Below are 25,184 nucleotides of genomic sequence, written 5' to 3'. Positions count from 1 at the left end.
ACCTCACCTTAGATCGCCAATTATACCAAAGTACTGGTAAAACTACCCGCGTAGAGGCAAAGAAAAAAACAAAGACAAAATAATAACAAGTTTTGCCATCATATCTCATTTTACCATTCTCATGTTATTTATTAATAACACTAAATAACTCGCTAAGAACAAAAACTGTTATCTTTGGTTAATTTGTTATCTCTGAGTTATGATTGAATAACAATCAGAGGCGTCTTGTCCACATGTTCGACCTGTTCTTGGAACGGGTATAGGCTGCGAATAAAACTCGTAAAATAATCTTCAAGTATCCAAATTTAAAACCTCCACCGCACATACCCAATAACAACTTGCACACAAGTCGCAAACATCGTTCCCGGTTTATGAAGCACGAAAGACGACTCCACATCCACCGGCAGAAAGCATATAACAAGAGCATGCGAGAGTCAGCCTTGCGCAGCTCTCTCTAACTCGACTCTTTGAAACCACAGGCCACCGGTTTCTCGATTCATGCGAACGATGAATACTGTTCCCAAACCAACAGTTTGCTCACTTTTTTGCCTCCGAATGGCAGTGTTCACTCGAATTCATTTCACTTTACTCTGTCGCTCATACGTTCCCTACTCGTCTAGAACCAGTAGCAGTGTTATGGAACAGAATGATATGCGAAGGTTTTATGAAACTGTCAATGGCGTGCGGAGAAAAAACAGAGCCTTCTTTCGTCATGTGCGAAGACCGTGATGGAAACTTGCTGTTGTCGGTCAATCGTGTTGAATGATGGGCAACGAACCTCTAAGCCTAGACGAGGTCCAGACAGCCACTAGGGGGAACAACTAGGCTGCTGGAAAGGACGAACTGCCGCCCGAGCTTCTCAATCACGATAGAGAGCAGCTGTATCGCAACTGTGTAGCACTGTACTATATTTAAGACATGGGGGAAGAGGAAAAACTGCCTGCTAGTTGGTTGGATGGTCTTATTTGCCCTCTATACAAGAAATGGGAAAAGTTGAATATGTGGATGAATTTGTTTATCTTGGTACACTAGTGACGTGCGGTAATGATGTTACCCGCGAGGTGAAAGCCCCGTAGGCAGCAAACGAAGACAAAACTCGTGATGTAAAAGACTCTGATTCTTCCGGTTGAAGTCTTCAAACGTAAAGTGATGGGAACAAAACACGGCGGTAAACTGGAGGACGGCATCTGGCGACTTCACATGAACTACGAATTGTACCAAGTATTAAGATATAGTGAAGTGAATACAACACCACAGGCTGGGGTGGGCTAGGCCTGTAGCTCGTATGCCGGAGGAACTATAAAACTATATTCAGCAGAGAACCAGGAAGGAACCGTCGGTTTCGTGGTAGGCCGCACACACATTGGCTTTTTGTAGTTGAGGAGGACCTAAGAACTCTAAACGTTCAGGACGACTAGAAACGATTGGTCCATGACCGAGACCAATGGAGGTGCAAGATTCATTCCGCTACGAGTTGTATCCCATCAAGTATCAATTATCCCACTCCTTAATAAATCATAATGAGATAATCGACGTAGCACGTCATAGCTAACAAAAGTCATTGTTTGTAGCTACAATGTCAACCGAAGGTTAGTATTTGTTTTGACTCTAGTGGCCATCGATTGGTAATAGATATTCCTGCACCTAACACATAAGACGTGTTAAACCTCCCGCAGATGCGATAACAGCATGACTGTGTAGAGAGGCGCCACCACAACAGAACGGTAAAAGTAGCTGCGTTGTTCTTATGCTGCTATTCCCATTGAACTTGACCTTGTACTAGGCAATATACGCTACACGCGTGAGTAATCATAACTGATCAAAAGAGAGAACCAGACAAAACCGCACTCCCACCGTTCCGCTGGAGGCAACTGAGTGAAACCACGCACCTAACCTACTCTCGCTCATTTTCAGCACTCCAAAAATACGCCTTGATTGCAATCAGCAACGATGATGACGGACGACGCGCTGGGTAACAATGCGGCTCCATCGATCCACCTCTGTGCGTTAGAAACAAAAGCTGGGCGTTAAAAGTGTCACCCGAAAAACTTAATTGATTTAATATTCGCACCACAGCATGATAACTACTAGTAGATGATTGGGGATGAAGGAAAAATTGGTTCCATATCAATTGGCCTCATTTAGGTGGTTAAGTTCAGTATTCATGTGGTGGTGTTCAGTTTGTGTGAATTAAGATCACGTCCTTTCTCCGTTGATTCCTGTTCGGCATGATACCGAGAATGACTTGCGATACCTACATTTTGATAGGGAGGGACGCCTCCTCAGCTGTGGCGACTGTCGAAAATGAAGTAATATATACGCAATCATTAGTAATGCAACTAGTCGTGGTTGGATAACTAGAGGAGCGATAAATTGGATTATAGGTTATTTTTGGAAGCCCTCCAACCAGCTGTTCACCAAAACTGTGTTGAAATAATCGATCTACAAAAGTTTTTTTAGCATAACAACACTTCTGGGATATAGCCTGCCTCTGAGTTTTTTATGAGCACTAACACAGTTATTAACTTTCTCTTCGACTTCCTCTGCCAATGATCATTTTGCATTTTTATATCGTGTCAAGTCAAGGGAATTTCTATTACGAAAATGCCTGTACCGACCGAGAATCGAACCCGTCATCCTCAGTATGGCATTTTTGTAATAGAATATCGCTTTGACTATATGGACCCTTCATTATGATACTTACAATAACTGATAAAGTGGTTTAAAATTTGTCAAATATGAGCACAACGCAATAGTGTTCTTCTCCCTGACATGAAGTCCCAAATGGAGTAGAATCTATCTCAGCTCAGTATACTACAACTACACACTTTTTTAGCTACTAACTGATACCATTATTTAACTACAATTGAAATCTATGCTTAGAAAAGTCAAGGAAATTTTAATAGGTACAAATATAAAATACGGATTTGTGTTTATTTGGTTAAGTGAGCTTGTTTGTCCGGCTGTTTGGGCTCGTTTGGAAACTGACCATCAGTGTTAACTTCTTTTCCCGATCAGCCAGGGCCGGATCTAAGGGGGGTGGGCCGGGCCCCGGGCCCCCACATTTTAGGGGCCCCCACAAAAATCTTTTTTGATTGCTAACATAAGCTTTATTTTTCATATTGCTCAAGTACTGTTCGAAAATAAGGAAAAAACATTTTTGGTCATCTCTCAGAAGGGCCTCCACATCCGCTTGGGCCCCGGGCCCCCACAATCCTTAATCCGGGCCTGCGATCAGCCTAGATAGCTGTGTAGTGTCGGTAGCGGTTGTCTCAATTGGCTAAGAATAACACTACGGATCTCCTGATCCAGTGGTAAGAGTTTATTAGACAGGTGACCCCAAATTCATGTTGTTATGCGACTTTATGCTTACCATGCTAAGGAATGAGTGGTTAGAGGGGTCTAATAAAAACCTTACCACAAACGGAGCCTGTGGAGAACTAGGGCGTCCTTCACAGTATTACGCCCTTACTGCGCTAACCGGAGCAATGGTGCAGTGGACCTTGCGTTTCCCCGAGATAATCAGTTGCCCTTCTTAAGTCTTAAATTTGAGGCTAAATAAGGGCGATATTATTCAAATGTTGTAAATTTGCTTACTTTACTACCTATATGGGTTCGCTTAATGCAATTGGCATTTGCAATTGGCGTTTTTCAATTGACACCTATTTGGTTTGTATTTGATGTTTCCTTTTTGTGTTGTGATTGTGAAGAGTGTAATCCTGTCTAGTTTGGGTAGTGACTACGGCTAGGAAACCTCCAATCAATTTTCAGCGTAAAAAGCGTGTGTAGCCCAAGTGGCGCTTCTTCAAAAAGTTTGTTTTCGTAGGGTAACTTTTGTATAGGTTACCTTGAGAACCCAGTTTTGCTTCTTTCATTATAAATGAAGTGTCGTGCCTCGAGCATGCTATATTTTAGAATAACGTTAACAGTATGTTTCAACCTCTCCTTATGGATGCCTTCAAGCAAGCTCTTGTTTTCAGCATTTTTTCGGTGATATTTGGCAATATTGCTACGATGATTATATCATCTGAAGTAGCTCAAACATTAATTTGAGATGCTTCAGTTTGATGGAATACTTAGGTAGTACAGTTCATGGATAACTTATCATAGAATTGCACCTAACCCAGAAGGCCGGCTCCATAGGCACGTTATCCTCCATTTGGGACATTTGTGCCATAGCCTTTTTTGCACTTTTGAGTTTTCATTCGCAAACTTTGCGTATTCAGGCGTCCCCGCTCAACAAACTAAGGAACCTGTACTAATTGGTTCTGACCACATTTTATGGATGACTCGCTTACATTGCTACTCCAAGAGAGTTTCATTGGGGTTTTGTTATTACAATGCCCACAATAATAGTATACCATAACTATTGCTTTGAAAGAAGCTTGTCCTGCTGCGGTCTGTGCGGACCGCAAAAGGTGTTCCTGAATGGAACTCTGATCTGTTCAAGTTCAAAATATCTTCGGATAAATTAGTCTTTTGTATAGCTACGAAACTCTAGTTGCTTCCCCGAAGATTGTAACTATAGAATTGATTTAAAGGGCACTAGAAAGCTCTGCTTACTTCAAATCTGCAGGAGAAAATGGGGATTTGTCCTATTTTTCTCCAGAGGGGTTTGAGTATTTCAAACATGTTTTGAGCTCTTGTAGTTTTCTACATATTTGGTATTTTCATGGCGTGAAATTACTGCATAATTATATCCCGAAAGGGTGCGTGCGTTGTATGAAGGAGGAATGAGTTCCAGAATGATCTGATTACCTCGTTCTTTCTTAAAAGCTTGAAACCATAGTCGATTATCACATTTTGATGTTCGTCTGGCTAACATGCCTATTCATGTGAACTCACATGCCTCCCAATTTAGGATGTCCACAGTGACTGTTTTACACAAAGTTGTATACGCTTTCAAGAAAGCACTCGCTCAAACGTAGTTTTTGCTTGGGTGATTTCTTGAATATTGAGGATGCTTTCGATGACGTGCCTTTCAATGTCATATTGAAAGTCGCATGACGTCACAAGCTACCTCCAATGAGCTATAGGCTCTCTTTACGCTTATGCGTTTGACAATGTTTTTTTTTCAGGGCACTGATTAAACCCGTTGTGGTATGGACTATGAGCTCTCGTTGCGCTTATGCGTCCATTCCCTCTTCTAGGGCACCCCTTCCTATTTCATCACCTTTTCTAATTCCCATCCCTTGTCCCATTCTCCCTCAGGTAAATGATGGAATAGGCTTATATGTATGGCAATGGCACAAATGTCCCAAATGGAGGATAACGTGCCTCTGGAGCCGGCCTTCTGATACCTGATGGTACTTACAAAAACTGATAAAGTGGTTTAAAATTTGTGGAATATGAGCACAACGCAGTAGTGCTCTTCTCCCTGACATGAAGTCCCAACTGGAGTAGAATCTATCTCAGCTCAGTATACTACAACTACACACTTCTTTAGCTACTAACTGATATCATTATTTAACTACAATTGACTATTTCTTGCATTGGAATTTCGTGTGAAAGAGAAGAGGATAATCTATGCTTCAATGAAGTCAAAGACATTTTAATACAAACTAGCTGACCCTGGCAAACTTTGTCTTGCCTACTGAGTTTTTTGACGTTTCAAGTCTTAAGCCAAGTCCACGTCCCCGTTCAAAATGTATGAGAAATCGATTTTTAAAAACTCTCAATTTGTCAATGTTTTTTGCCTCATAAACCATCCTTGGGGGTGAAAACTAACTAGTCTAGTCTAGTCTAGTCTACACATACACAGCCATTCATTGAAAGAATCCTGGAAAATGGTAGAATCGACTACTTCTACCATTTTTCTTGTCATTATTAATGCTTGCAGTACATCGAAAATGCATTACAAGTATTAAAGCGGCCAGGCCTACTGTGCAGCGTTATTGATTTTACAATAAAACCATTAAACGGGGACATCTCGTACCAACCGCTCAGTTTTGTATAGAAAGCTAACTACATGAAAAATCGGTGGGGGTAACGTTGCTAAGAAGGTTAATGTCACCCCTTTGTCCTTGGAGTCCTGGGATGGAACACAGGTATTTGGTCCGTGTCCTGGCCCTAATGCCTAGGCTTAAGCGCCTAAACTCGCTCTCTGAAACGAAAAACACTACTGATCTCTCCCAATTGCATGGTCAAGTTTAACAAAGAAAATATTATAAGTACTTCAATAAAAAATAATCAGAAAGATCTCACCCGATTCAACCGATAATCTAATCCAACATTCTTGAAGCATTCTCAAAAATTCATCCTTCAATCCCAGCTCGAAACAAACCCAACGTGGTGCTGTCATGCATTTGCTTTCACCTCCGTCGCGCATCACCACTGAACATCACCGGATCATGCGCCAGAAATAGGACTCCCGATTGCGACGGCATTCTACATAGTTGCACACCAAACTCATCTCTTTGACCACCGATATCCGAGGGTGGAAGAGAATGTTATCACTGGATAATGCACATTTTCTTGTCAATTTCAAATATTATTTTATCTCTATCATCACACGCGCACAGATCCCACCAAAACTAAGGAAAACATACTCAAATCTATGCCGGAAGGCGTAGCACCAACAGCGGAATCAAATTTTCATCCGCCGATTCAAGCGTAAAAAAAAACACGCGGACAGTTCTAGCTGTTCCAAATAGGTCTTCATTAAAACTCGCGTTGTTTAACACTAATACGGCACGGGAACATTCCACCGGCAGAATTCTCGGCCGAATTTTCAGTTTTTCAGCCAAAATCTAATTGAAACATTGCTGGATTCACTCTTTAACTAGCCTTTTTTAACCCGGTTGAATCACACGCGAAAAATAAAAAAAAAATGACAGGCGATTCCAATAAGTAATGGTTATGGGGAAATGGGGAAATAACGACGAATTCCGATATCTTTGTAAAATCATTTTCCAATTCGGCAGGCCTATTTAACAACAACGCAGAATCGAGGAAAAACGTGACGGACGATTTGAAAACGCAGCCGCTCCGGCGCACAGCTTGCTGCGATTCCATCCTTGGGGGTGAAAACTAACAGAACAAAACTAAGGCGACCCAGATCGGACCCTACGTTTACAAGTTATGCGCGGTCCCACGTATGCCACTGCATTTTTATATATGTAGATAGATATAAAATGGGTTTGTGGTTAAGTGAGCTCGATAAAAGTAAATGAATGATCGTAGTGTGCCGCGACGCAAGGCGGACGCAAAGTTTTTTCGTGCCGTGTTTTTAGCTTGCTCCCTGTCAGCGCTTTGAATCAATTCGGCTGATAGAACTCTAATTCCGTTTTTCTCAAAAAGTTGTGAGTTTTCCAAAGGAAATGATATTGTAGAAAGTAAAGTGTATGCTGAATAGGATAAATACTAGTGGATGGTGGACACAGTAAAGGCGGAGCGGCGCTGCCTTCAAAACGGATGTTTTCCAGCTGTTGCAGTTTGTGTTCCGGAGCTGTGTCAACCAGTATACGAGGTGGATGCATGGGTCCCACTCAAATCCTTGTATTCGGTGAGATCGAACGATTTTGTTCATTGTTTATTTAATTATATCTGGTGTAATCAGGTAAAGGTGTATAATACGTACTTTTTATATCATGAAATGCATTCTATAATGCTTTCTCGCCAAGGGAAGCATCCTATGAAACCCCATCCAACTTCCAACTCCAGATATCTATGAAGTGGCCCAAGTTCTTGGACATATTCTGAGTAGATATCTAATCAACATTTCCTCCCCATCCCCGCTGATCGTAAGGACCTGGCCAGGTGTCGAGAGCAGAGAGTAAAATATTCGAAGATTGAAAGTGAAGATTGACATTCTCATTTTTTCATTCGTGTTTGACCACATTCATTGTCAGCTGAATGCCTCTCTTTTTTCATTCAATTCTCTGTCACGAATATTTTTTCGCACGTCGTAAAATGTCCAATTTCTGTTAACAGACGCACAATACGACTTAATGGACAAATAGAGAACATAATTAATATTCCAATTATCTACTATACACAAGTTTTGAGGTAATTGGAAGTATAATCGGGAGTTATGGTCTAGTTTTATTTCTCAGTGAAAATTGTCAGTGACAGAAAAATGAATGAATAGGTGAGAAAATTCATTCGCCAAAATGAATTTTATTTTGATCCCTCAGTTGAGAATCTTCAAAGTTCACGTTGAATTTCACTCATTGAAAATGAGTGGCAACTTTTCTGGCGCATTTAACGTCTCCATCGACAGCCACCCCAGGATGTGTACGGTCGGCTATGCTATGCTATGCTATGCTATGCTAAGTGAGCTCGATAAAAGTAAATAAAATAAATTATGGCTGATTTAGTAAATTAAAAAGTTGAATTGATTTTTGAGATTAGCTACATTCGTTATGCTTGTTATGTGAACCGCGAAAATCGATTAATGAGATAAATATTCACAGTTACTGATGCAGCTGGTTATTTCCTTTTAAATATTAAAGTTTAACTTAAACTGTTGTTATTCAAGCTGGTTAATTTTATCGTGCTGAGAATTATGTTCAAAAATAAAATAAGTCTAGCTTGAGAATACTATGAGGATAAAGAGTAATCATAAATTCGCTATTCTATAAAGTTATTCATTCTACGCTGTAGCAACAGCAAATCATCCATTATCCACGTGAAACCTACACACATTCGCACGAAAAACGGTTGTAAATGCCGCTCATTTAATTTTTTGACGCAACTGAACCCTCATAGTATCACGAAAATATCACGTGAACCGTCTCCCATTTCTCCGCTTTTCCTCAATCCACCCTGTGCTCGTGTAGATTATTGTATACAAAACGAGCGTCTGTCGACAACGAGGACCTTGATATATATTTTTCGCAGGTCGGAGAAAAAAAAATCAATTTAAATTACTATGAGTGAGAGGGACGATTTTCACTCTCGATTTCATCCCTACTCGTTTTGTAAATTGCTATCTCACACTGGGAAAAAAGAAGGATTCGAATCGCGTCGTCACCAGGCGCCACATCACGAATAATGTGTAATTTACAAGCTTTTGCATTACAAGAGTAGCGTACACTCGAATAAATCGGGAAATCGTGTATCCACTTTCTTCCAATTTTGTTATCGTTCATTATTTAAAATATTATAATAATTTTCGTGAGCCATTAAAAATTAAAATTGTGTAAAACAGTTCCCAGATTCCACCAAAACTACATACTAGATGAAAGATATAGATTCAGCATAGATATTGCGGCGCTCATAATAAATCCACATTGGGCGGCGGCGATATGCCCGCGAGGAGATACCCGCGATACAGACGCAATGTCAAAATCGAACAGATACTGTCACCCACCCAGCAGCATCGCAGCAGCCTTCAGGCCATTCATATCAAAACAAAAGTTAACACAATGGCAACTCAGGTGGCCAGAAATCGTAATAATATTTATCGCGACATTGATTCACTTATATGCACACGCATCACGCATCACCTCGTCGGGTTTGTGTTTAATAATCGGGATGTTATTTAGTGTTGCTGCAGGGGGATACGGCTTCATCTTTTCCATTTCCACATCGCGTCTGTATCGCGTGCATCTCCTCGCGGCCATATCGCCGCAGCCTCATGTGGATTTGATATAAGCGCCGCATGTAGAATTTCTGACCATCTGGTCGCTCATAGTGGTGCGGTCATATTTTTGCAACTTGATGGAAAAGAAGAAGACTAACGCGTTTCGCGGATTTATCTTGCAAGGCACAATAGTTATTTTGTATACAATGAGATACGCGTTATTGGTGAAGCGACTAAAAATTTTAGTTTACATGATCATACCAGTTGTAAGCAGATCGTCGCTTTTGCGGTCGAATGTCCGTCAGCCGCCAACAACCGGTATGCGAGAAGATACGGGGTCAGTGGAGATGCCTGATGATTTATGAGGCACTGAGAGCCGGTTCGGCTGCGACGTAGAACCACGTAAAACTAGAATAGAGAACATAGCTCGGAAGTAACGCAGAATGTGAAGGTACAACAATTGAGATTATTCTCTTATCGTCAGCACCATCTCTGCGTGTATTTTTTCTTCTCGTTACAACCGTTTCTGGTGAGGTACCGGTCCGGAGATGCCGTTTAGGGGCTGTCCATAAACCACGTGGTCATTTTTTTGGGACTTCGGACCGCGTGGTCATTAGTCCATACATTTTTTTTATTTGTCCATACAAAATGGTCATTGGCCGAACCCCCCCCCCTTCTCATGACCACGTGGTTTATGGACAGCCCCTTAGCTTCAATTCAATTATCAGAAGTAAATATAGCGTGTTTATTTCTGATAGAGTGCACCTCCTAGTAGGAGTCGTTGTCACCGTGTGGAAGAAGGAGCAGGATCCTAACGATCATAATAAGTTATGTAAAATAGCGATGGAACGTTTCATCGGTTTGTAGCAGCAGTAACTACTGTTTACAAACACTATTATGACCCTGTAAATGGAACTCATTAGCAGTGCTGATTGGAGCAGGTTCCTAGTTTTGCATGTGATTATCATGTGCGATGGACGGTGATGTCGCATGGCGTTAGCCGTGTTTGACTGAAAAGATGTTTGCAACGGAATTATCAGTTCAATCAAATCTAATTATATACCGTTCATTACACATCCCAACTAAAATTGATAATGAATTGAAGTCCTTTCAAATGTAAAACATATGTTATGGTGAGTGACTTGATGCCATCGATGATTTTGGAATTACCTACTAATATAAACGCGATGATTCAAACTTGTACAAAGTTCACAACATCGTCTTACATATCTGATCTACGTCTAAAAGTTCTCAAGATCACGACTTCCAAAATGATTTCGTTGAAGATTTTTTTCTGGAATTTTAGACATTAAGAACGCTTTTGATTCAGTTTCCATTGACAATATGTCAAAAAAACTGAACAATAGCGGACTACCAGGAATTTTGAACAATTGCTTGTATAATTTGTTGTCTGAATCTCGAACTACAGATAACTTCCAGAATTAGCCTATCCCAGGGTTCATGTTTCAGTCCCTTGCCATCTAATTTCTACGTGAAAGACATTGATAGCCGTTTGGAAAGACAATGAGCATGAGCATAGATCCGGATAATGACGCCTCCAGAGCACTATTATTGGGATATCCTTGAGGCCCGAGGTAGACAACCCTTTGTTTCAGTAAGAGATGTGTTGGGAACCCGCGATCTTGTCTTTATGGTATCCTTTTATGATTTTCTTCGCATGTGTTGTATAAAAATATAATCTTCTTATGCTTCTCCAATTTTTTTTCTCAGTGTTGTCCTTGTGTTTTATTCCTGACCATCCGGCAGAGAAAAACCCGTGACACACTGATACCAACATCAGAGACGGCGAACATACCAATTTGGCTCCCGGATGAGCTACAGAGAAACCCTGAAACCCTATCCTCACCATGCCCATACTAGAAATCATGTGACCCGCTTACCCAGAGCAGCCACGAGTACCCTAGCTTCCTCCCTAAACTAACATTGGCTAGGAAAGCAATATAAAATTGATTGCTTATATACAAAAACCAAAATTTTGGTAAGCGAAAGATGGTAAGCGAAGTCCACAACTTAACACAATTTAAAAATTAATATAAATTATGAACAAAACTCTAGAAATAAAATAAGTGTGTGCCTTTTTAGCTAACTAGTTGATTTCAAATTAAACAAGCTGATTTTTCATGTCGATTCAATCTGCTGAAATCCATCATGAATGTGTTGAGAAATCCCGCGTTGATTGATTTCACTGAATTTTTAGCAATCGAACTCTAAAGCAATGCTGATTTGTTCAGTAAACTTCAAAATTTTATTGAATCTGTTTTTCACAACTACATTGCAGGTGTTACTGAACATTTCAATAATTTTTATTGCTGAAATTTTCAGCGGAAAAAAATTGGTATGTACTATCAGCTATTAGTTGAGTCACGACTACGTCCCGATTGGCGAACGGGAGCGACTGAGAACTGCCCGAGTTGTTTGACGATAAAAACGTCTCGAAACACTCACATAATTTGCAAAAAGGTTCTGTATATCCCTTTCGGGACGGAGCGCTAAAAAGTATAATCTCCACAGAAAGAAAATTTGAATATTAAGCACACCGGAATCACGGATCTCACAGAAAAAAGCTTCACGTAATCTGAATTCAAGCGTAAAAATATGCGCCTTATCATATACATGGATTTCTCCAGAAATATCAATGAAAATTACACGGTTGCTAAAACTGTCTATTTCATTATAGTTATATTTCGCTCTGTCTTTCTAAAATTCAGCGAAGGTTGATTGAATTTTACATGACTGGCGTGTGATAAGAGCTGGCGTTGGCATGAGCACCGGAACGGCAGTCGGCCATATTGGCAAATGTGTGTTTTGCAGTCATGAACCATTTCGATTTCTAGCTTTGACTACCTAGATAAATCGGAAATAAAAAAATATGCAACAGATGGAATTTTTTCATGGTTCACGGTTTTTGACCAATTTTTATTTAATTTGTTGTGGTAAATCTCACAGGCAACAAAAGATTGTTTACACACATACAAGTATAAGTAATGTCTGAATTATTGAAACAGTTTACATTATATGTCTCAGCATCATATGAATCAAAAACTAAACAGATGAAAAAATACGCAAAACTCGTGTAAACTTCTATTGAATGCCATGTAAATTTCTCAAAGTTTAAAATGATGCCTGAAATGAAATTTACATGATAACCATCATTATTTTTATCTATGTACGAACATCGTTCTTATTACACTTGGACGTAGCTACCTCGGTGTTTGGCCAAATATTTGTCATGTGTATCTATCGTTTTTTGTATAGACAGCTTTACCCTTGAAAAAGGCCAAATAAATTAGGCCGAAACGTCGGGCAATGCCAATTTAATCGCTTGGATTCCCTAGACTGAGAAAGCCAAAATCCCCAAAACATTAAACTTCCAGTCGAAAATCTTACCCGATAGTTTTTAACTAAACCTTTTCATCAAACTGTGCACTGATGTTCATAGCAGGTTATACTGTGCAGTTGTCACAATTTTTCAAATCTGCGTCCAGAAAGCATCAAGAAGTTCATCAAAACTGAAAACAGTGCTGTAATGGTTCATTACGCAACGCAAATCAATGCTGCAATGAACCATTACAGCACTGCAAATTTGGTGTGGGAAAGTAAAGACTGCCCCAGAAAGTATGGACGCACCTAGTGTTCAGTTGTCTGGGCCTGCTCGATGGTTCTTGTATTGCGCTTTTTTTTGGCAGTCTCTGCTCACTGCAGGATAGAATATTCAAACGTTCTTTGCCACGAGGATCATTAACATTCAAAATGGTAACTTTTTTAGCCATATGCCGCTCTGTGTAAGTTAGATGGTTTTTTCTTGTGCTCAAATACCTTCATTATACGTTTATACAAAAGACGGATAGCAGGATCTTTATTGTTGACCAAATTTTTGCATATGCTCAATCTTGTTATCCCAACCGTGTTTGCTGATTATTGCTTGCACGGTTTTCTCACTTACTCCCTCCATATTTTTCTCATTTCCTAAGTTACCTTTCAAGAACAGTACCGTAATCCGGGGTCAAATTGATCACTTTAAAACAACTTTTGCGGATAACATCAGTGACAATTCAAATATTGCCAAAAGAATTTCTGTAAAACCAGTACCCAGTGGATCTCTATGGAACCATGTGACAGAATTTTGTTTAACAAATTTAAACTTTAAGTTAAATAACTCCAAAAATCAAAAAATTGGAAATGCCACTTTGGGGCGAAATTGATCAGTATACAATTAAGCATCGGTTGGAAAGGAAAATACCCTTCTCAGCTTAATTTTGCTCTTCTAAAACCGAATAACACATTTAAAATCTTACAACTAGTGAATTTCATACTTTAAACGCAAAATTAAATTTTGAAATTTCCTCTTAAACGCCTAAAAATAGGCAATTTCATTTGAAATAAGTGATTTCTATCACAATAAATGACTATTTCATCACAAAATGAACTTTTTCTGATTAGCTACATAACTTCCCAACCAAGGCTCCACAAAAATGTTAAAACAGAGAGTTTACGGGAAGTCCTATTAGCAATCGATTGTTTAGTAGCAATGATTTCAGCTAAATGAGATATACATTGCAAATTCCTAAAAAATAAGGCTAAACTAACTTTTTTCTAAATAAATAAAAGTCTACACTCATCTCTAGACATCTACGAACCAGATGACGTAAAAAGTTTAAGAACATTACGACGCTTAAGGTTGAAGGATTCGTCATTAATATAAGCGTCATCATTGAAATTTCAACAGCAGTTTTCTCGTTCAAAACTGAACATTTGGCTTTGAAAATGTATTCACTGTACTCCATTCTCCATCCACAATACAGTGAATATATTTTCTCTGCGAAATTTTCAGTTTTGGACGAGAAAACTGCTTTGGCATATTCAATGATGACGATTTTATCAATGACGAATCCTTCAACCTTAAGAGTTCCTAGTATGGAATTACAATGCAGTATCCGAATGATCAATTTCACCCCGCTGATCAATTTGACCCCGGTTTACGGTACATCATTTGTGCACATTTTTTCGAAGATGTTTCACTGCAAGTTCATGTATTTTGAAACAAACCGTTAAAATCGCATAAACTGCTTTACAATAACTGAGAAAATAGATTGACCAACAGGATGTAGCCTTCAAAACCAACTAGTCATTAATAATTTTAAAATGCCAGTATTTTCTAACTGCGTCCATACTTTCTGGGGCGGTCTTTAGGCCTTTTCCTGACAGCTTTGCGTGAGGTAAAACAGCCTATTACGATGAGAAATTGAATAAAACACGGACACGTTTAATGCTTCCAGTGAGCTATTCGTTCTTTGAAGAAAGCGTGACACTAGACAACGGACTAGCATGCAACGCCCAGAGCCAACAACTTTCCAGACAGCTGCGGCGGAAATCGAACCTACGGCCCTCAAAACGATGCGACTAAAATCTTGGTGACCCAAGCCGCAACCACGGAGTCACAAATTTCTTTTAAGAAAGAAAACATCGTTAGTATGATTTTATAAGCAACATTCAAAATTTAAGAAAAAGAGAAGATCTCAATCTACCCATAATATTTAATTCCGGAATGTTGGCTTTCTCCGTCTTGGGTAAATCAAAACGGCAAGTTTTACTTTTCCCGACGTTTCGGCTTTTTATTAGGCCTTTTTCAAGGGGTAACTAAAAAGATAGGATAATTTTAAAAAGACTAGTCACACTACATATAACAAATAATTTTCCTACGCTGTCAACCGTTCCTCGTTACATAAAGTATTTGATTTACCCAAGACTGAGAAAGCCAGCATTCCGGAATCAATATATTCCAGTCGTACTCATCCAGCATAATATTTAAAATGTTTTGTTTTAAATTTCCCAGCCGGTTGAAATTAGTCATTTGAATGTTTCGCACTATCTTCTCTAAGACACCTCCTATAAGCATCATTCCGTATCATCCTATCGTCACTTGACTGGTGCTACAAACGCTATACAAACACAATGAATCAAGCATTCAAGTGGAAAAACTTTCGCTTTCATTGACTATAATGATGCGCTATGTTGTAGCTATCGTCGTTCAGTTGTCAACGCCGGTGACAATAAATTTACAATTTTGAGTTGCTACCGGCTAGTGGCAAAACATTTTTTCGGACTTTGCTCAGATCCGGTGCTAATGATCTGTTCAGTTTTAGATTATATCCTACTGATATGCGAAATTGTGAGGAATGTTACCACTTCGTCGAATCCGTGTCGCCACGCTGTGAAAAAGCCGACTTGAGCGGTGGAGACGAATGGTATATGTTGATAGAGGTAAATAGTTCGTTCGCAGCCGAAGCGAAATGAGCCGATAGCACGATTAATACAGGAAATGTGATCATTTCTATCAATGACTGATCGACTGCCAACAGTTTATTTAATCTGATTTGGTAGGGACCAATGTCAATGCCAGGAAAGATCAAAGGTAACATATCATTAATTCAGTTCAAAATCACTCCCAATAAACTGACTCTTGGGATTACTAATTTCTTGGTTTTTCTTGCATTGTATCCTTCTTGAAATGCGTGTACATAATTTATATGAATGAAACTTATCCGAATTGTAATCTATGTTTTCATTCCTCGATCATATGACACGGTTGTTTATCGTTTTGTTGTTACACGCGAAATTAACGAACATGATCGAGATAAAACACGATGTTCTTATACACGTGTGCTTCGTTTGCGTAGGTTTCTTCGAAATCCCAAATGTACTCGATAAATAGTCACGCAAGTAGAAGCTGGTCACACGGTCAAAAACCTCCGTCTGATCGCGCCACTTCTCAACAGAAAAGAGTTCAATTCAAACCCGCTGGGGAAATTTCGTCGTATGATCATCAGATGAAGCGAAGCCAAACAAGTCGAAACCGTCAAGATCATTGCCATGGGTGAATCCGCGCCCCATCCATCCGTGTGCTGTGCTGAAGTGATCTTCGTTATTTTTACGGTGTGGGAGCTGCCTTGATCACAACGTCAATTATATAATTAGAACTTCAATGTCTACAAATTGTAGGCAAAGCATACGCTACAAGGGATAAAATTAGTCGCACTGAGGTGCGACTGGTGCTGGTTCGCTGATCCTCAGGTAGACAAAATGCTTCGAATACCGGATCTGTCATCAACGGTGCATGTGATCGATATCTCGGTCCCTTAAGGGTGTGACCAGAGACGTCATTTGAGATGTCCGAGCGCGAGCGTCGGGCGACAGCCAGTCGGTAGCCAGACGGAATTGGTTCTTTTTCAATTTCGAGATGCCCCTGTGCCTGTGTTGAGATTAATCGACACAATTTCGTTCTCGTGTGTCATAGCATCATCAACGAAATGTGACCGTGTACAACTGGGAATTTGTGCGACAATAATTGTTAGCCAGTGTGAAATAAAACTCCTTTTTGGGCATGGAATATGAATCAGCATATGCACTCAGAGAAAACCGGAAAACCATAATATATAATACAGGCAAGAATGGGAACACTCAGTAGCAAATAATTACACTCACTTGCTATTTTCCCAGCACAGAAGCGTGCAATCAAGAAACAAAGTATGGACGACTTTTGCCTTGTGATTTGATCTAAAAGTTTGCCGAATAGAGTTGGGGTCTTACACGCATACCGAAGTCGTGACACAGCTGTGAAAACAACTCTCCACGAGGCGAGTGTAATTCACATTCATCTCGTGGAGAGTTGTCTTTGCAGCTCCTTCACGACTTTGGTATGCGTGTGCGACCTCTACTCTATTCGGCAAACTTTTAGATCAAATCACAAGGCAAAAGTCGTCCATACTTTGTTTCTTGATTGCACGCTTCTGTGCTGAGAAAATAGCAAGTGAGTGTAATTCTTTGCAAGTGAGTGTTCCCATCCCTGAATATAGGATGCGGCAAAAAAAGCTAAAGTTTATTTTTTTAAAGACAAAAATGATATCAGAGAATGTCTTCGGCCTTCAGTAGAGTTCAAGAGCAGTTTACATGATTTCATGAGACTTCAGGGATTTCAGTAGTGTTTGGAGGGAAGCATTAGGGTCCATCAGGGAGATTTTCTGAGGCTTATTAGTGCGCTTCAGTGGATTCCAGAGGGAGTCAGGGAGTTTCAGGAGACTCAAGGGAAGATCGGGACAGGAAAAAAATTCACTTTTCAGAAAATATTCCACTATTTAGCTGTAACTTTCGGTGAATTGCATCAAATTTTTACTGTTAGTTGATCTACTAGTTGTCTATTAATGGTCCAAAATTGGGCTATTGGGCTATTTTACAAATAATTTTATTAAGTAATTTTTCGGTAATGCGTGAACTTTATCAATATCGTCACATGACATTTCATATAATATCTATGCAGGAATGAACTGAACTTCGGCCTTTTCATCGAGTATTTTTCAGAAATTCCGATAAAAATACAGGTCGTACTCGATCATCCGGAATCGGATTCTGAATTTTCCCAAACATAAATGTGGAGAGCGGAATGTTTCATTAAGCTGAAATTTTTACAATCTATCAAACCAATCTTGATAAATAATCAGTCCGAATTTCAGCTTTGTACATAATTTTGTTTATCAGATATATTTTTGGGAAGCTTCAGAACACGACTCCGGATAATCGTCATCTAATTCATTTCATTTATTTAGTTAACATCAAATTCATGACAATACTGAATCAACAATTTGCCGCCATAATACTCGATTTGCAGCTGCAGCTCTCCAACGTCGGTCACGCCCAACACTCGCCAGATCACGCTCCACCTGGTCCGCCCATCGTGCTCTCTGCGCTCCACGCCTTCTTGTACCTACCGGATGGTTAGCAAACACCAACTTTGCAGGGTTGTTGTCCGGCATTCTTGCAACATGCCCTGCCCATCGTATCCTTCCGGCTTTGGCCACTTTCTGGATGCTGGGTTCGCCGTAGAGTGCAGCGAGCTCGTGGTTCATCCTTCTCCGCCACACACCGTTCTCCTGCACGCCGCCGAAGATCGTCCTTAGCACCCGTCGCTCGGAAACGCCGAGTGCTTGCAGGTCCTCCTCGAGCATCGTCCATGTCTCGTGTCCGTAGAGAACCACCGGTCTTATTAGCGTCTTGTACATGGTACATTTGGTGCGGGGGTGAATCTTTTTTGACCGCAGTTTCTTCTGGAGCCCATAGTAGGCACGACTTCCACTGATGATGCGCCTTCGTATTTCACGGCTCACGTTATTGTCAGCCGTTAGCAAGGAACCGAGGTAGACGAATTCTTCTACCACCTCGAAAGTATCCCCGTCTATCGTAACATTGCTGCCAAGGCTTGTCCTGTCTCACTCAGTCCCACCTACCAGCATGTACTTTGTCTTAGCCGCATTCACCACCAGTTCGACCTTTGCTGCTTCACGTTTCATGCGGGTGTACTGTTCTGCCACCGTTCCAAATGTTCTAGCAATAATATCCATGTCATCCGCAAAACAGACAAATTGGCTGGATTTCGTGAAGATCGTACCCCGGCTGTTGAGCCCGGCTCGTCGCATAACACCTTCCAGGGCGATGTTGAATAGTAGGCAGGAAAGTCCATCACCTTGTCGTAGTCCCCGTCGAGATTCAAATGAACTGGATAGTTCACCCGAAATCCTTACATCCGAAATCGTCATCTAAGGTCATCTTCATAATGCATCTTCGAAATGCCACATATATCCTTTTCTGGTATAAATTACTTGTGTATGAATTCCCATCTTTTTCAAGTTTTTCCAAAAACATATCTCCATAATAAATTAATGAGATTTTTTTTTTCAAAATGCCACATTTTTTATGATAAATTCATGTGGAAACATTAAATAAAATTGATTGAGAACATGAAAAAGTTTCGGACAAAACTATAAGTTTTTTTTAATTAAATAGGAGAGAACTCTTATAAATATTCCTCTGAAGAAATTCTTCAACAGTTCCTCATATATTTCCATTACGGATATGGTGTGAATTTTCATTTAACTTTCGAAAGATGCAAGCTTTTCAAAAAATCTCATGTATCGAAAGGTGTTAAAGGAGTTTCTATAACAATATGCTGAAATTACCGGTGAAATTTTTAGAGTAATCTGTCACATATTGTCTTGAATGATTTCAAAATCACCGGGAAAATATGTTTGGGAAAATCCTGGAGGAAAGTTATAAAAAAGCTTTTAAATCACTGCAACAAATACTAATGAATACTTCGGAGAAAAACCTAGGGAATCATTGCAGGCATTCCAGGATAAGTTCTTGGAGAACCTCTTAAAATAAAAGAAGCAATTTCAAACTAATCTGCTGGAGAAAATAGCAATAAAATCATTAAAATAGTCTATATTGACTAGACTGGGTCAACAAAGTCGATTTTTTGGAACAAAGCTTTTTCAATTCCTTTTAGCGTCAAAAACAACTGTGCAAAATTTGGGAGCGATTGGTTGCTTCCCCGTATTCCGCATTGCGATTCAAATTTGTATGGAATTTAGTATGGAAAAATGTGATTTTTTGCATTTTTCTCATAAATTGAAATTTTTCGCCTAAAACGATCTAACTAACGTACAGATTGCCCAGTGGCGCATTACATCTATCTATATATATATATAAAAATATAAAAATGCAGTGGCATACGTGGGACCGCGCATAACTTGCGAACGGAAGGTCCGATTTTGGTCGTCTTAGTTTTGTTCTGTTAGTTTTCACCCAAGGAAGGTTTATGAGGCAAAAAACATGGAAAAATTGAGAGTTTTTGAAAATTGATCTTCCATACAGTTTGTGACCGGGGACTTGGTTTTGGATAGAAACTTGAAACGTCAAAAAACGCAGTAGGCAAGACAAAGTTTGCCGGGGACAGCTAGTTTAACATATAAAGGAATAACATCAATAATAAAATCTCAATTTTTGGCCTAAGTTACCAGGCGAATAACTTTTTTCACAAGCGTCGGATCACTTTGCGATCTACGGCAAAGTTTTTCGGCATACCCTAGGCTAATGTCATGGTATTAGACTAAATAATTCAACTAATGAGTAAAATGCAAAAAAAGTACGTTTTCTAATACAAGTCGGACTCGATTATCCGGAGTAGGGTTCTGGTACTTACCAAAACAATATCTCGCGAATGGAATGATGTAAGAAGCTGAAATTTTGACTGATCAGTAATCAAAGTTGGATTGACAAAATGTCTAAATTTCAGCTTTATAAAGCATTCTGTTCCTCAGATATATGTATGAGAAGCATCAGAACCTGACTCCGGATAATCGAGTCCGACCTGTACTAACTTCCATACAAATTTCAATAGCAATGCGGAATACGGGGACGCAACCAATCGCTCCCAAATTTTGCACAGTTGTTTTGGACGCTAATATAGATTGTAAAAGCTTTGTTCCGGGTTGATACGATCAAATTTAAAGTTTCTCCATACAACGTTGACCTACTCTAATATTGACCTTCAAGAATTCTTCCAGAGGTTACATAGGCATTTTTCAGTATTTCCTTCTAATTTCTATCTAAAGATTCTTTCAAGAATGTCTAACTGCAATGTTCCAGGCATGACTCATAAATTTCTCAAAATAATTCTATCTCTCAAATTTATGCTCGTTTTAACAGTTCTTCTAAAAATGTTGTATCAGTCTAAAAAATATTCAGAAATTCGTCAAGAAAATCGTTCTTGTTTCATTCAAGTTTTTTCAAGGATTTTGAAAAAAGAAAAAGGGATGGAATTGTGAAAATTGGAGTGTTCATGTTGTAGGCTTGGAGTCAGTTTGGCTTTGTCGTGGGTCCGAATACCACCAGAACGCATTTTTTTCACAATTTCATCTTTCAATTTGCCAATTAGGGTATGTGTGCCATCAGTAATCTCATGCTCCCATTTTCATCCTATTCGAAAACAAGCGATTACGGCACCGATTGACTCCGTTCTTTTTGTTTTCATGGGTGCTCACTTCTAACAAAAAATACAAAAATAAGAAACAAAACAAACAGCGCTTCAATCCTTTGTTTTTCGTGGGATGAAAATGGGAACCACATGCTTAATAAGGGAACCAATACCCTAATTAATATTCTGTGTCTTTTAATTTTCAAGTTTTTTCCTATACTTTTCGACGACCAGCAAATTGTTATATGCCTGTAAAGGGCAAAGTTACTCTATCCAAGTATCATTTTAAAAACCAATAAGTCTTGTAGAGATTTTGAGAACCTTCGTAAAGCCTTGTACCTTGCCTCATACCTTTTATTTTAGTTTTATGACGGTTCTAAGAACCTGTTTATTATATTTTACTAAAATGTTAAGCTATATTGTCAAAAGCGCCGAAGCCGGAAGACAAAAACGACAACTTAACATTGTACATGTATGCTTGGGACATTTGCGCCACGCCATGCCACGCCACTACACGAGAGCATAACACAAGGGAAGAAACGAATCTGAACGTCTGTTCTATGTGTTCAAAGAGTTCTACTCAACCAATTACTGCAATATAGCAGTATCGTATTACCTTATGAGAAATACAATTAACTGTGAAATCTGAAGCGTGTCTTGACTTGAGACTTGAGAACTCATTAAACTGAATCTCAAATCTAAAACTTCCAGGATGTTGTGGGTGTGCAAGTGGTAATCAAAATACGCGTATCAAAGAATAAGCATTATAAAGTTAAATTAAAAGGTTCAAACAGTAATAAAACTCAATCATTGAGTAACCGAATCAGGCATGATTATGTTGAAAGTTATGTGATATCCTTTGGTATCCACGTTCTTCAGGCTTAAAATGAAAAACCGATTAAATAGCATATTCTGCAACATTCGTTTCCTATTACATCGATGCAGCTACGTAATTCAGTACGTTGACCTATTTCTCCACTCCTGCGTAAATGCATTCTTCAAATTTTGGGAGCAAACTTGAGCGTGAGAATCTCTCGCACTAGTGTGCCCTAACAGCAACCTGCAACGGCTTCTCCCAGCGCCCTAGAAAAAGGACATTCATCCCTAGCATTTCCTGCCAAAGTTGGTCATCGACCGGACACCTAACTGCGAGTTCCTTTGTTTGCTGCTTCTGCATGCACTTGATCTCGAAATGACACCCAAAAAAGGTTGCTGCTGCTGCGTTTCTTCACAATCACTAACGCAACCCATGCGCATTACGAAAGCGAGTTTTCACAGTGCAGAACCATCAAATCAGGTTGGAAAATTTCAACGTGGGGCAACCACCCACTCAGCTGATGGTGGCTACTGATGATGATGCGGCGCGCTCGAGGAAAGACAATTTCAGCTGGTAGCAGGACGAACACACACCCGGGTGTGGCGTCTTACAATTTTTTGTTGTTCTGTTTTTCTTCAACAATTTTAATTGATTGTACGAATCGCGTTGACCCAATGCAATGCAATGCAATGGGATGCACAAAATGACCGAGTCGGCTCGTGTTCGCGTGTGCATTAAGCGCGCAATTAACGTTATCTCCTTGCGCGCGCGGTGGCGGCGCCGCCGATGCTAATTTGAGCTGAGTATTCGAGAGGATGATGGAGAGATGTAGATTGATTTATGAAAATTTCTGATGATGCCTTTTATGGCGAGTGTGGTTTATTGAATTCTTTAGTGCACCAATTCTACACCAGTCCAATGAACTGTGGGTGGAAAGTCTGTCTGTCTAACTAGGCTATTTTAACCAATAGTGGACCCCTTAGTGTTCTGATCGTAAAAATATTATGATATCCGGACTAAATTGTCTTCAGCAATGGTTGCACAACAAGTTCTATATATCTTTCCTACATATTGCACACAAAAACCGAGCGAAAACATCTTAAATTTCTCATAAGATAATTATTTGAAATCTCTATCAAATTATCCTATAGTGGACCCCGCGAGGGGTATAGTGTAGAATTAGCATTTAAGTTAAAATACACATTAATACAAACTAAAAATAAAAAATAGTTTCAGGGGATATGAGCCATTTTTTCTCAAGGTGGAAGTTTACCGGTACAAGCAGATTTGAGCGGGAAATTTGAGAATAATTGATAGGGGTCCACTATAGGTTTAGGGCCCACTATTGAATAAAATACCCTGCTGTGTATTTTTTTTGCCGAAGCCAGAGTATGGTAACAACATGGAAAGACGTCTGGTTTGTTAGAAGATGTAATATTTACAGATTCAGAGAAGTGCGTATTGCATGAATATGGTAGAGCTTCCTCATCCGAAGGATTTTTTTCAACCGACTGACTTCACTCAAACTGGAGATCTTTGCACAAAAGTTCTTTCCAGTTGAAGAGTTCAGCAGTGCTGAGAGCTGTCTTGCAGCCCTTGCAAGTCAATATAGAAGCCTCCGATCTAGTCGAACTATGTCTGAACCATTCTTGCTTCTTGTGGTCTTTACAGACCTCAGATAGCTAGTTTCTTCAAAAGCTTTCTTGAGGAAGAACGTTTGTAGCTGTTTGTAGTATCAACTCTACGCAGGAGCTGAAACGAAAACTGCAAGCAAGCGTTAGTAACCCAGCAGGACATCGCAGTAGAGGCAGACCCAGAGGCTCATGGCGACGCAGCCTCAACAACGAAATAAAGCACGTCGGCAGAAATTTGACCCTGGCCACAGGTCAAGGCGATGAGCGGCAATTGTCCAGGGTGGAGAGCTTTAAACTCTGCACCACCGTGGGTGGGTGCTCAAAAACTAAAAACAACCCAATCACCTAAGTTTTGATAATTTTCGTGCATAGTTTCGGTCTTAAATAGAAGATTTTATACTAAATAACAATATAAAGACATAAAGCTTTAATTTTAAAAGTATTTTAAAAAATGTTCAAAATGAACAAGCAATGCTTTCTAAAGAAGGATATTCGTCTTCTTCTCTCTGATTTATTGTAAAAAATATCAAACAATCTTCCTCTGCTTTAATTTTAGGCAAAATCATAATAATATTTGGACATTTTTTGGCAGGTTTTGGTAAAAAAACATCAGTAATATTGAAACTTGTAATAATATCTAGTTTGTTCACGACATTTTCAGACAACAAAAATCTTATTTGAAAAAACGCTAAATTATTTGCTATTGTTCAAAGTTATAGTGGTCTAAAGTTAAAACATATAGTGAAAGGAAAACAAGTAGTAGTAGTAATTCAGCAATTGTATAATTTGCAGTTTGACTTTTGAATGTTTTGGCTGCAATTGAACATATTTCAAAGCTTATTATATCAAATAACGCTCTATATGTAAAGCAGCCCTCCGATGTTCTTGCACAATTTACATACCTTATAAATAAGAAACTCCAATCATTGCAACACAAATCGTCTGCTGAATGTTGCATTAGTTTTCTCACTGGGAAACTATACTTTTATTTCAAATTTGAATAAACTACGGCTTCAAAATCTCATTTCAGCTCTCAGATCTCACCGGAACTTTAAACGATCACTGGTAAAATCCATTATTCGTAAACCAACTATGGATGAATGAAACTATGGATGGGTGGCTGCTCTGGCAGTGATGGTCACGACCTGACTGCGTGCCAAACTAGCTGGCACGTATGGCAGGAAGCCACCTTCGACGTGTGCCTATAGGCTTTCTAATAAGATGCGCTTTGGCATTCTATTATCTCTCTATGTTCTACTTATTCTTTATTTTTGGATTTTCGGGGAAGGTTCTAGATGAGCCTTTGTATGGGTGCGCTGATGCAGTTGCAACGAACTCTCTGACGTCATATTTTGAAATAAAATATGAATGCAAAGTTTG

At 39.5% G+C, this 25,184-nt stretch overlaps 1 protein-coding gene across 12 annotated transcripts in view; it reads right to left on the bottom strand.

The window, feature by feature from the left end:
• Positions 1-25,184, bottom strand: part of LOC109412832 (glycogen-binding subunit 76A) — a 55,760-nt gene that overhangs the window by 12,356 nt on the left and 18,220 nt on the right. Inside the window, exon 1 of one of the 12 annotated variants that reach the window (XM_062854003.1) lies at positions 24,707-25,121. The exons of the other annotated variants lie outside the window; for them this stretch is intronic. Within the exon in view, the coding sequence (XP_062709987.1) occupies positions 24,707-24,762 (56 nt within the window). The 5' untranslated portion in view covers positions 24,763-25,121. Of the gene's footprint in view, positions 1-24,706; positions 25,122-25,184 lie in introns of those variants that run through there. 12 annotated transcript variants of the gene reach the window in all.

This window comes from Aedes albopictus, chromosome 2 (assembly GCF_035046485.1).
Source record: "Aedes albopictus strain Foshan chromosome 2, AalbF5, whole genome shotgun sequence".
Lineage (NCBI taxonomy): Eukaryota > Metazoa > Arthropoda > Insecta > Diptera > Culicidae > Aedes > Aedes albopictus.
Note: the sequence above shows the minus strand (reverse complement) of the source record. Positions and strands in the feature narration are given on the sequence as shown.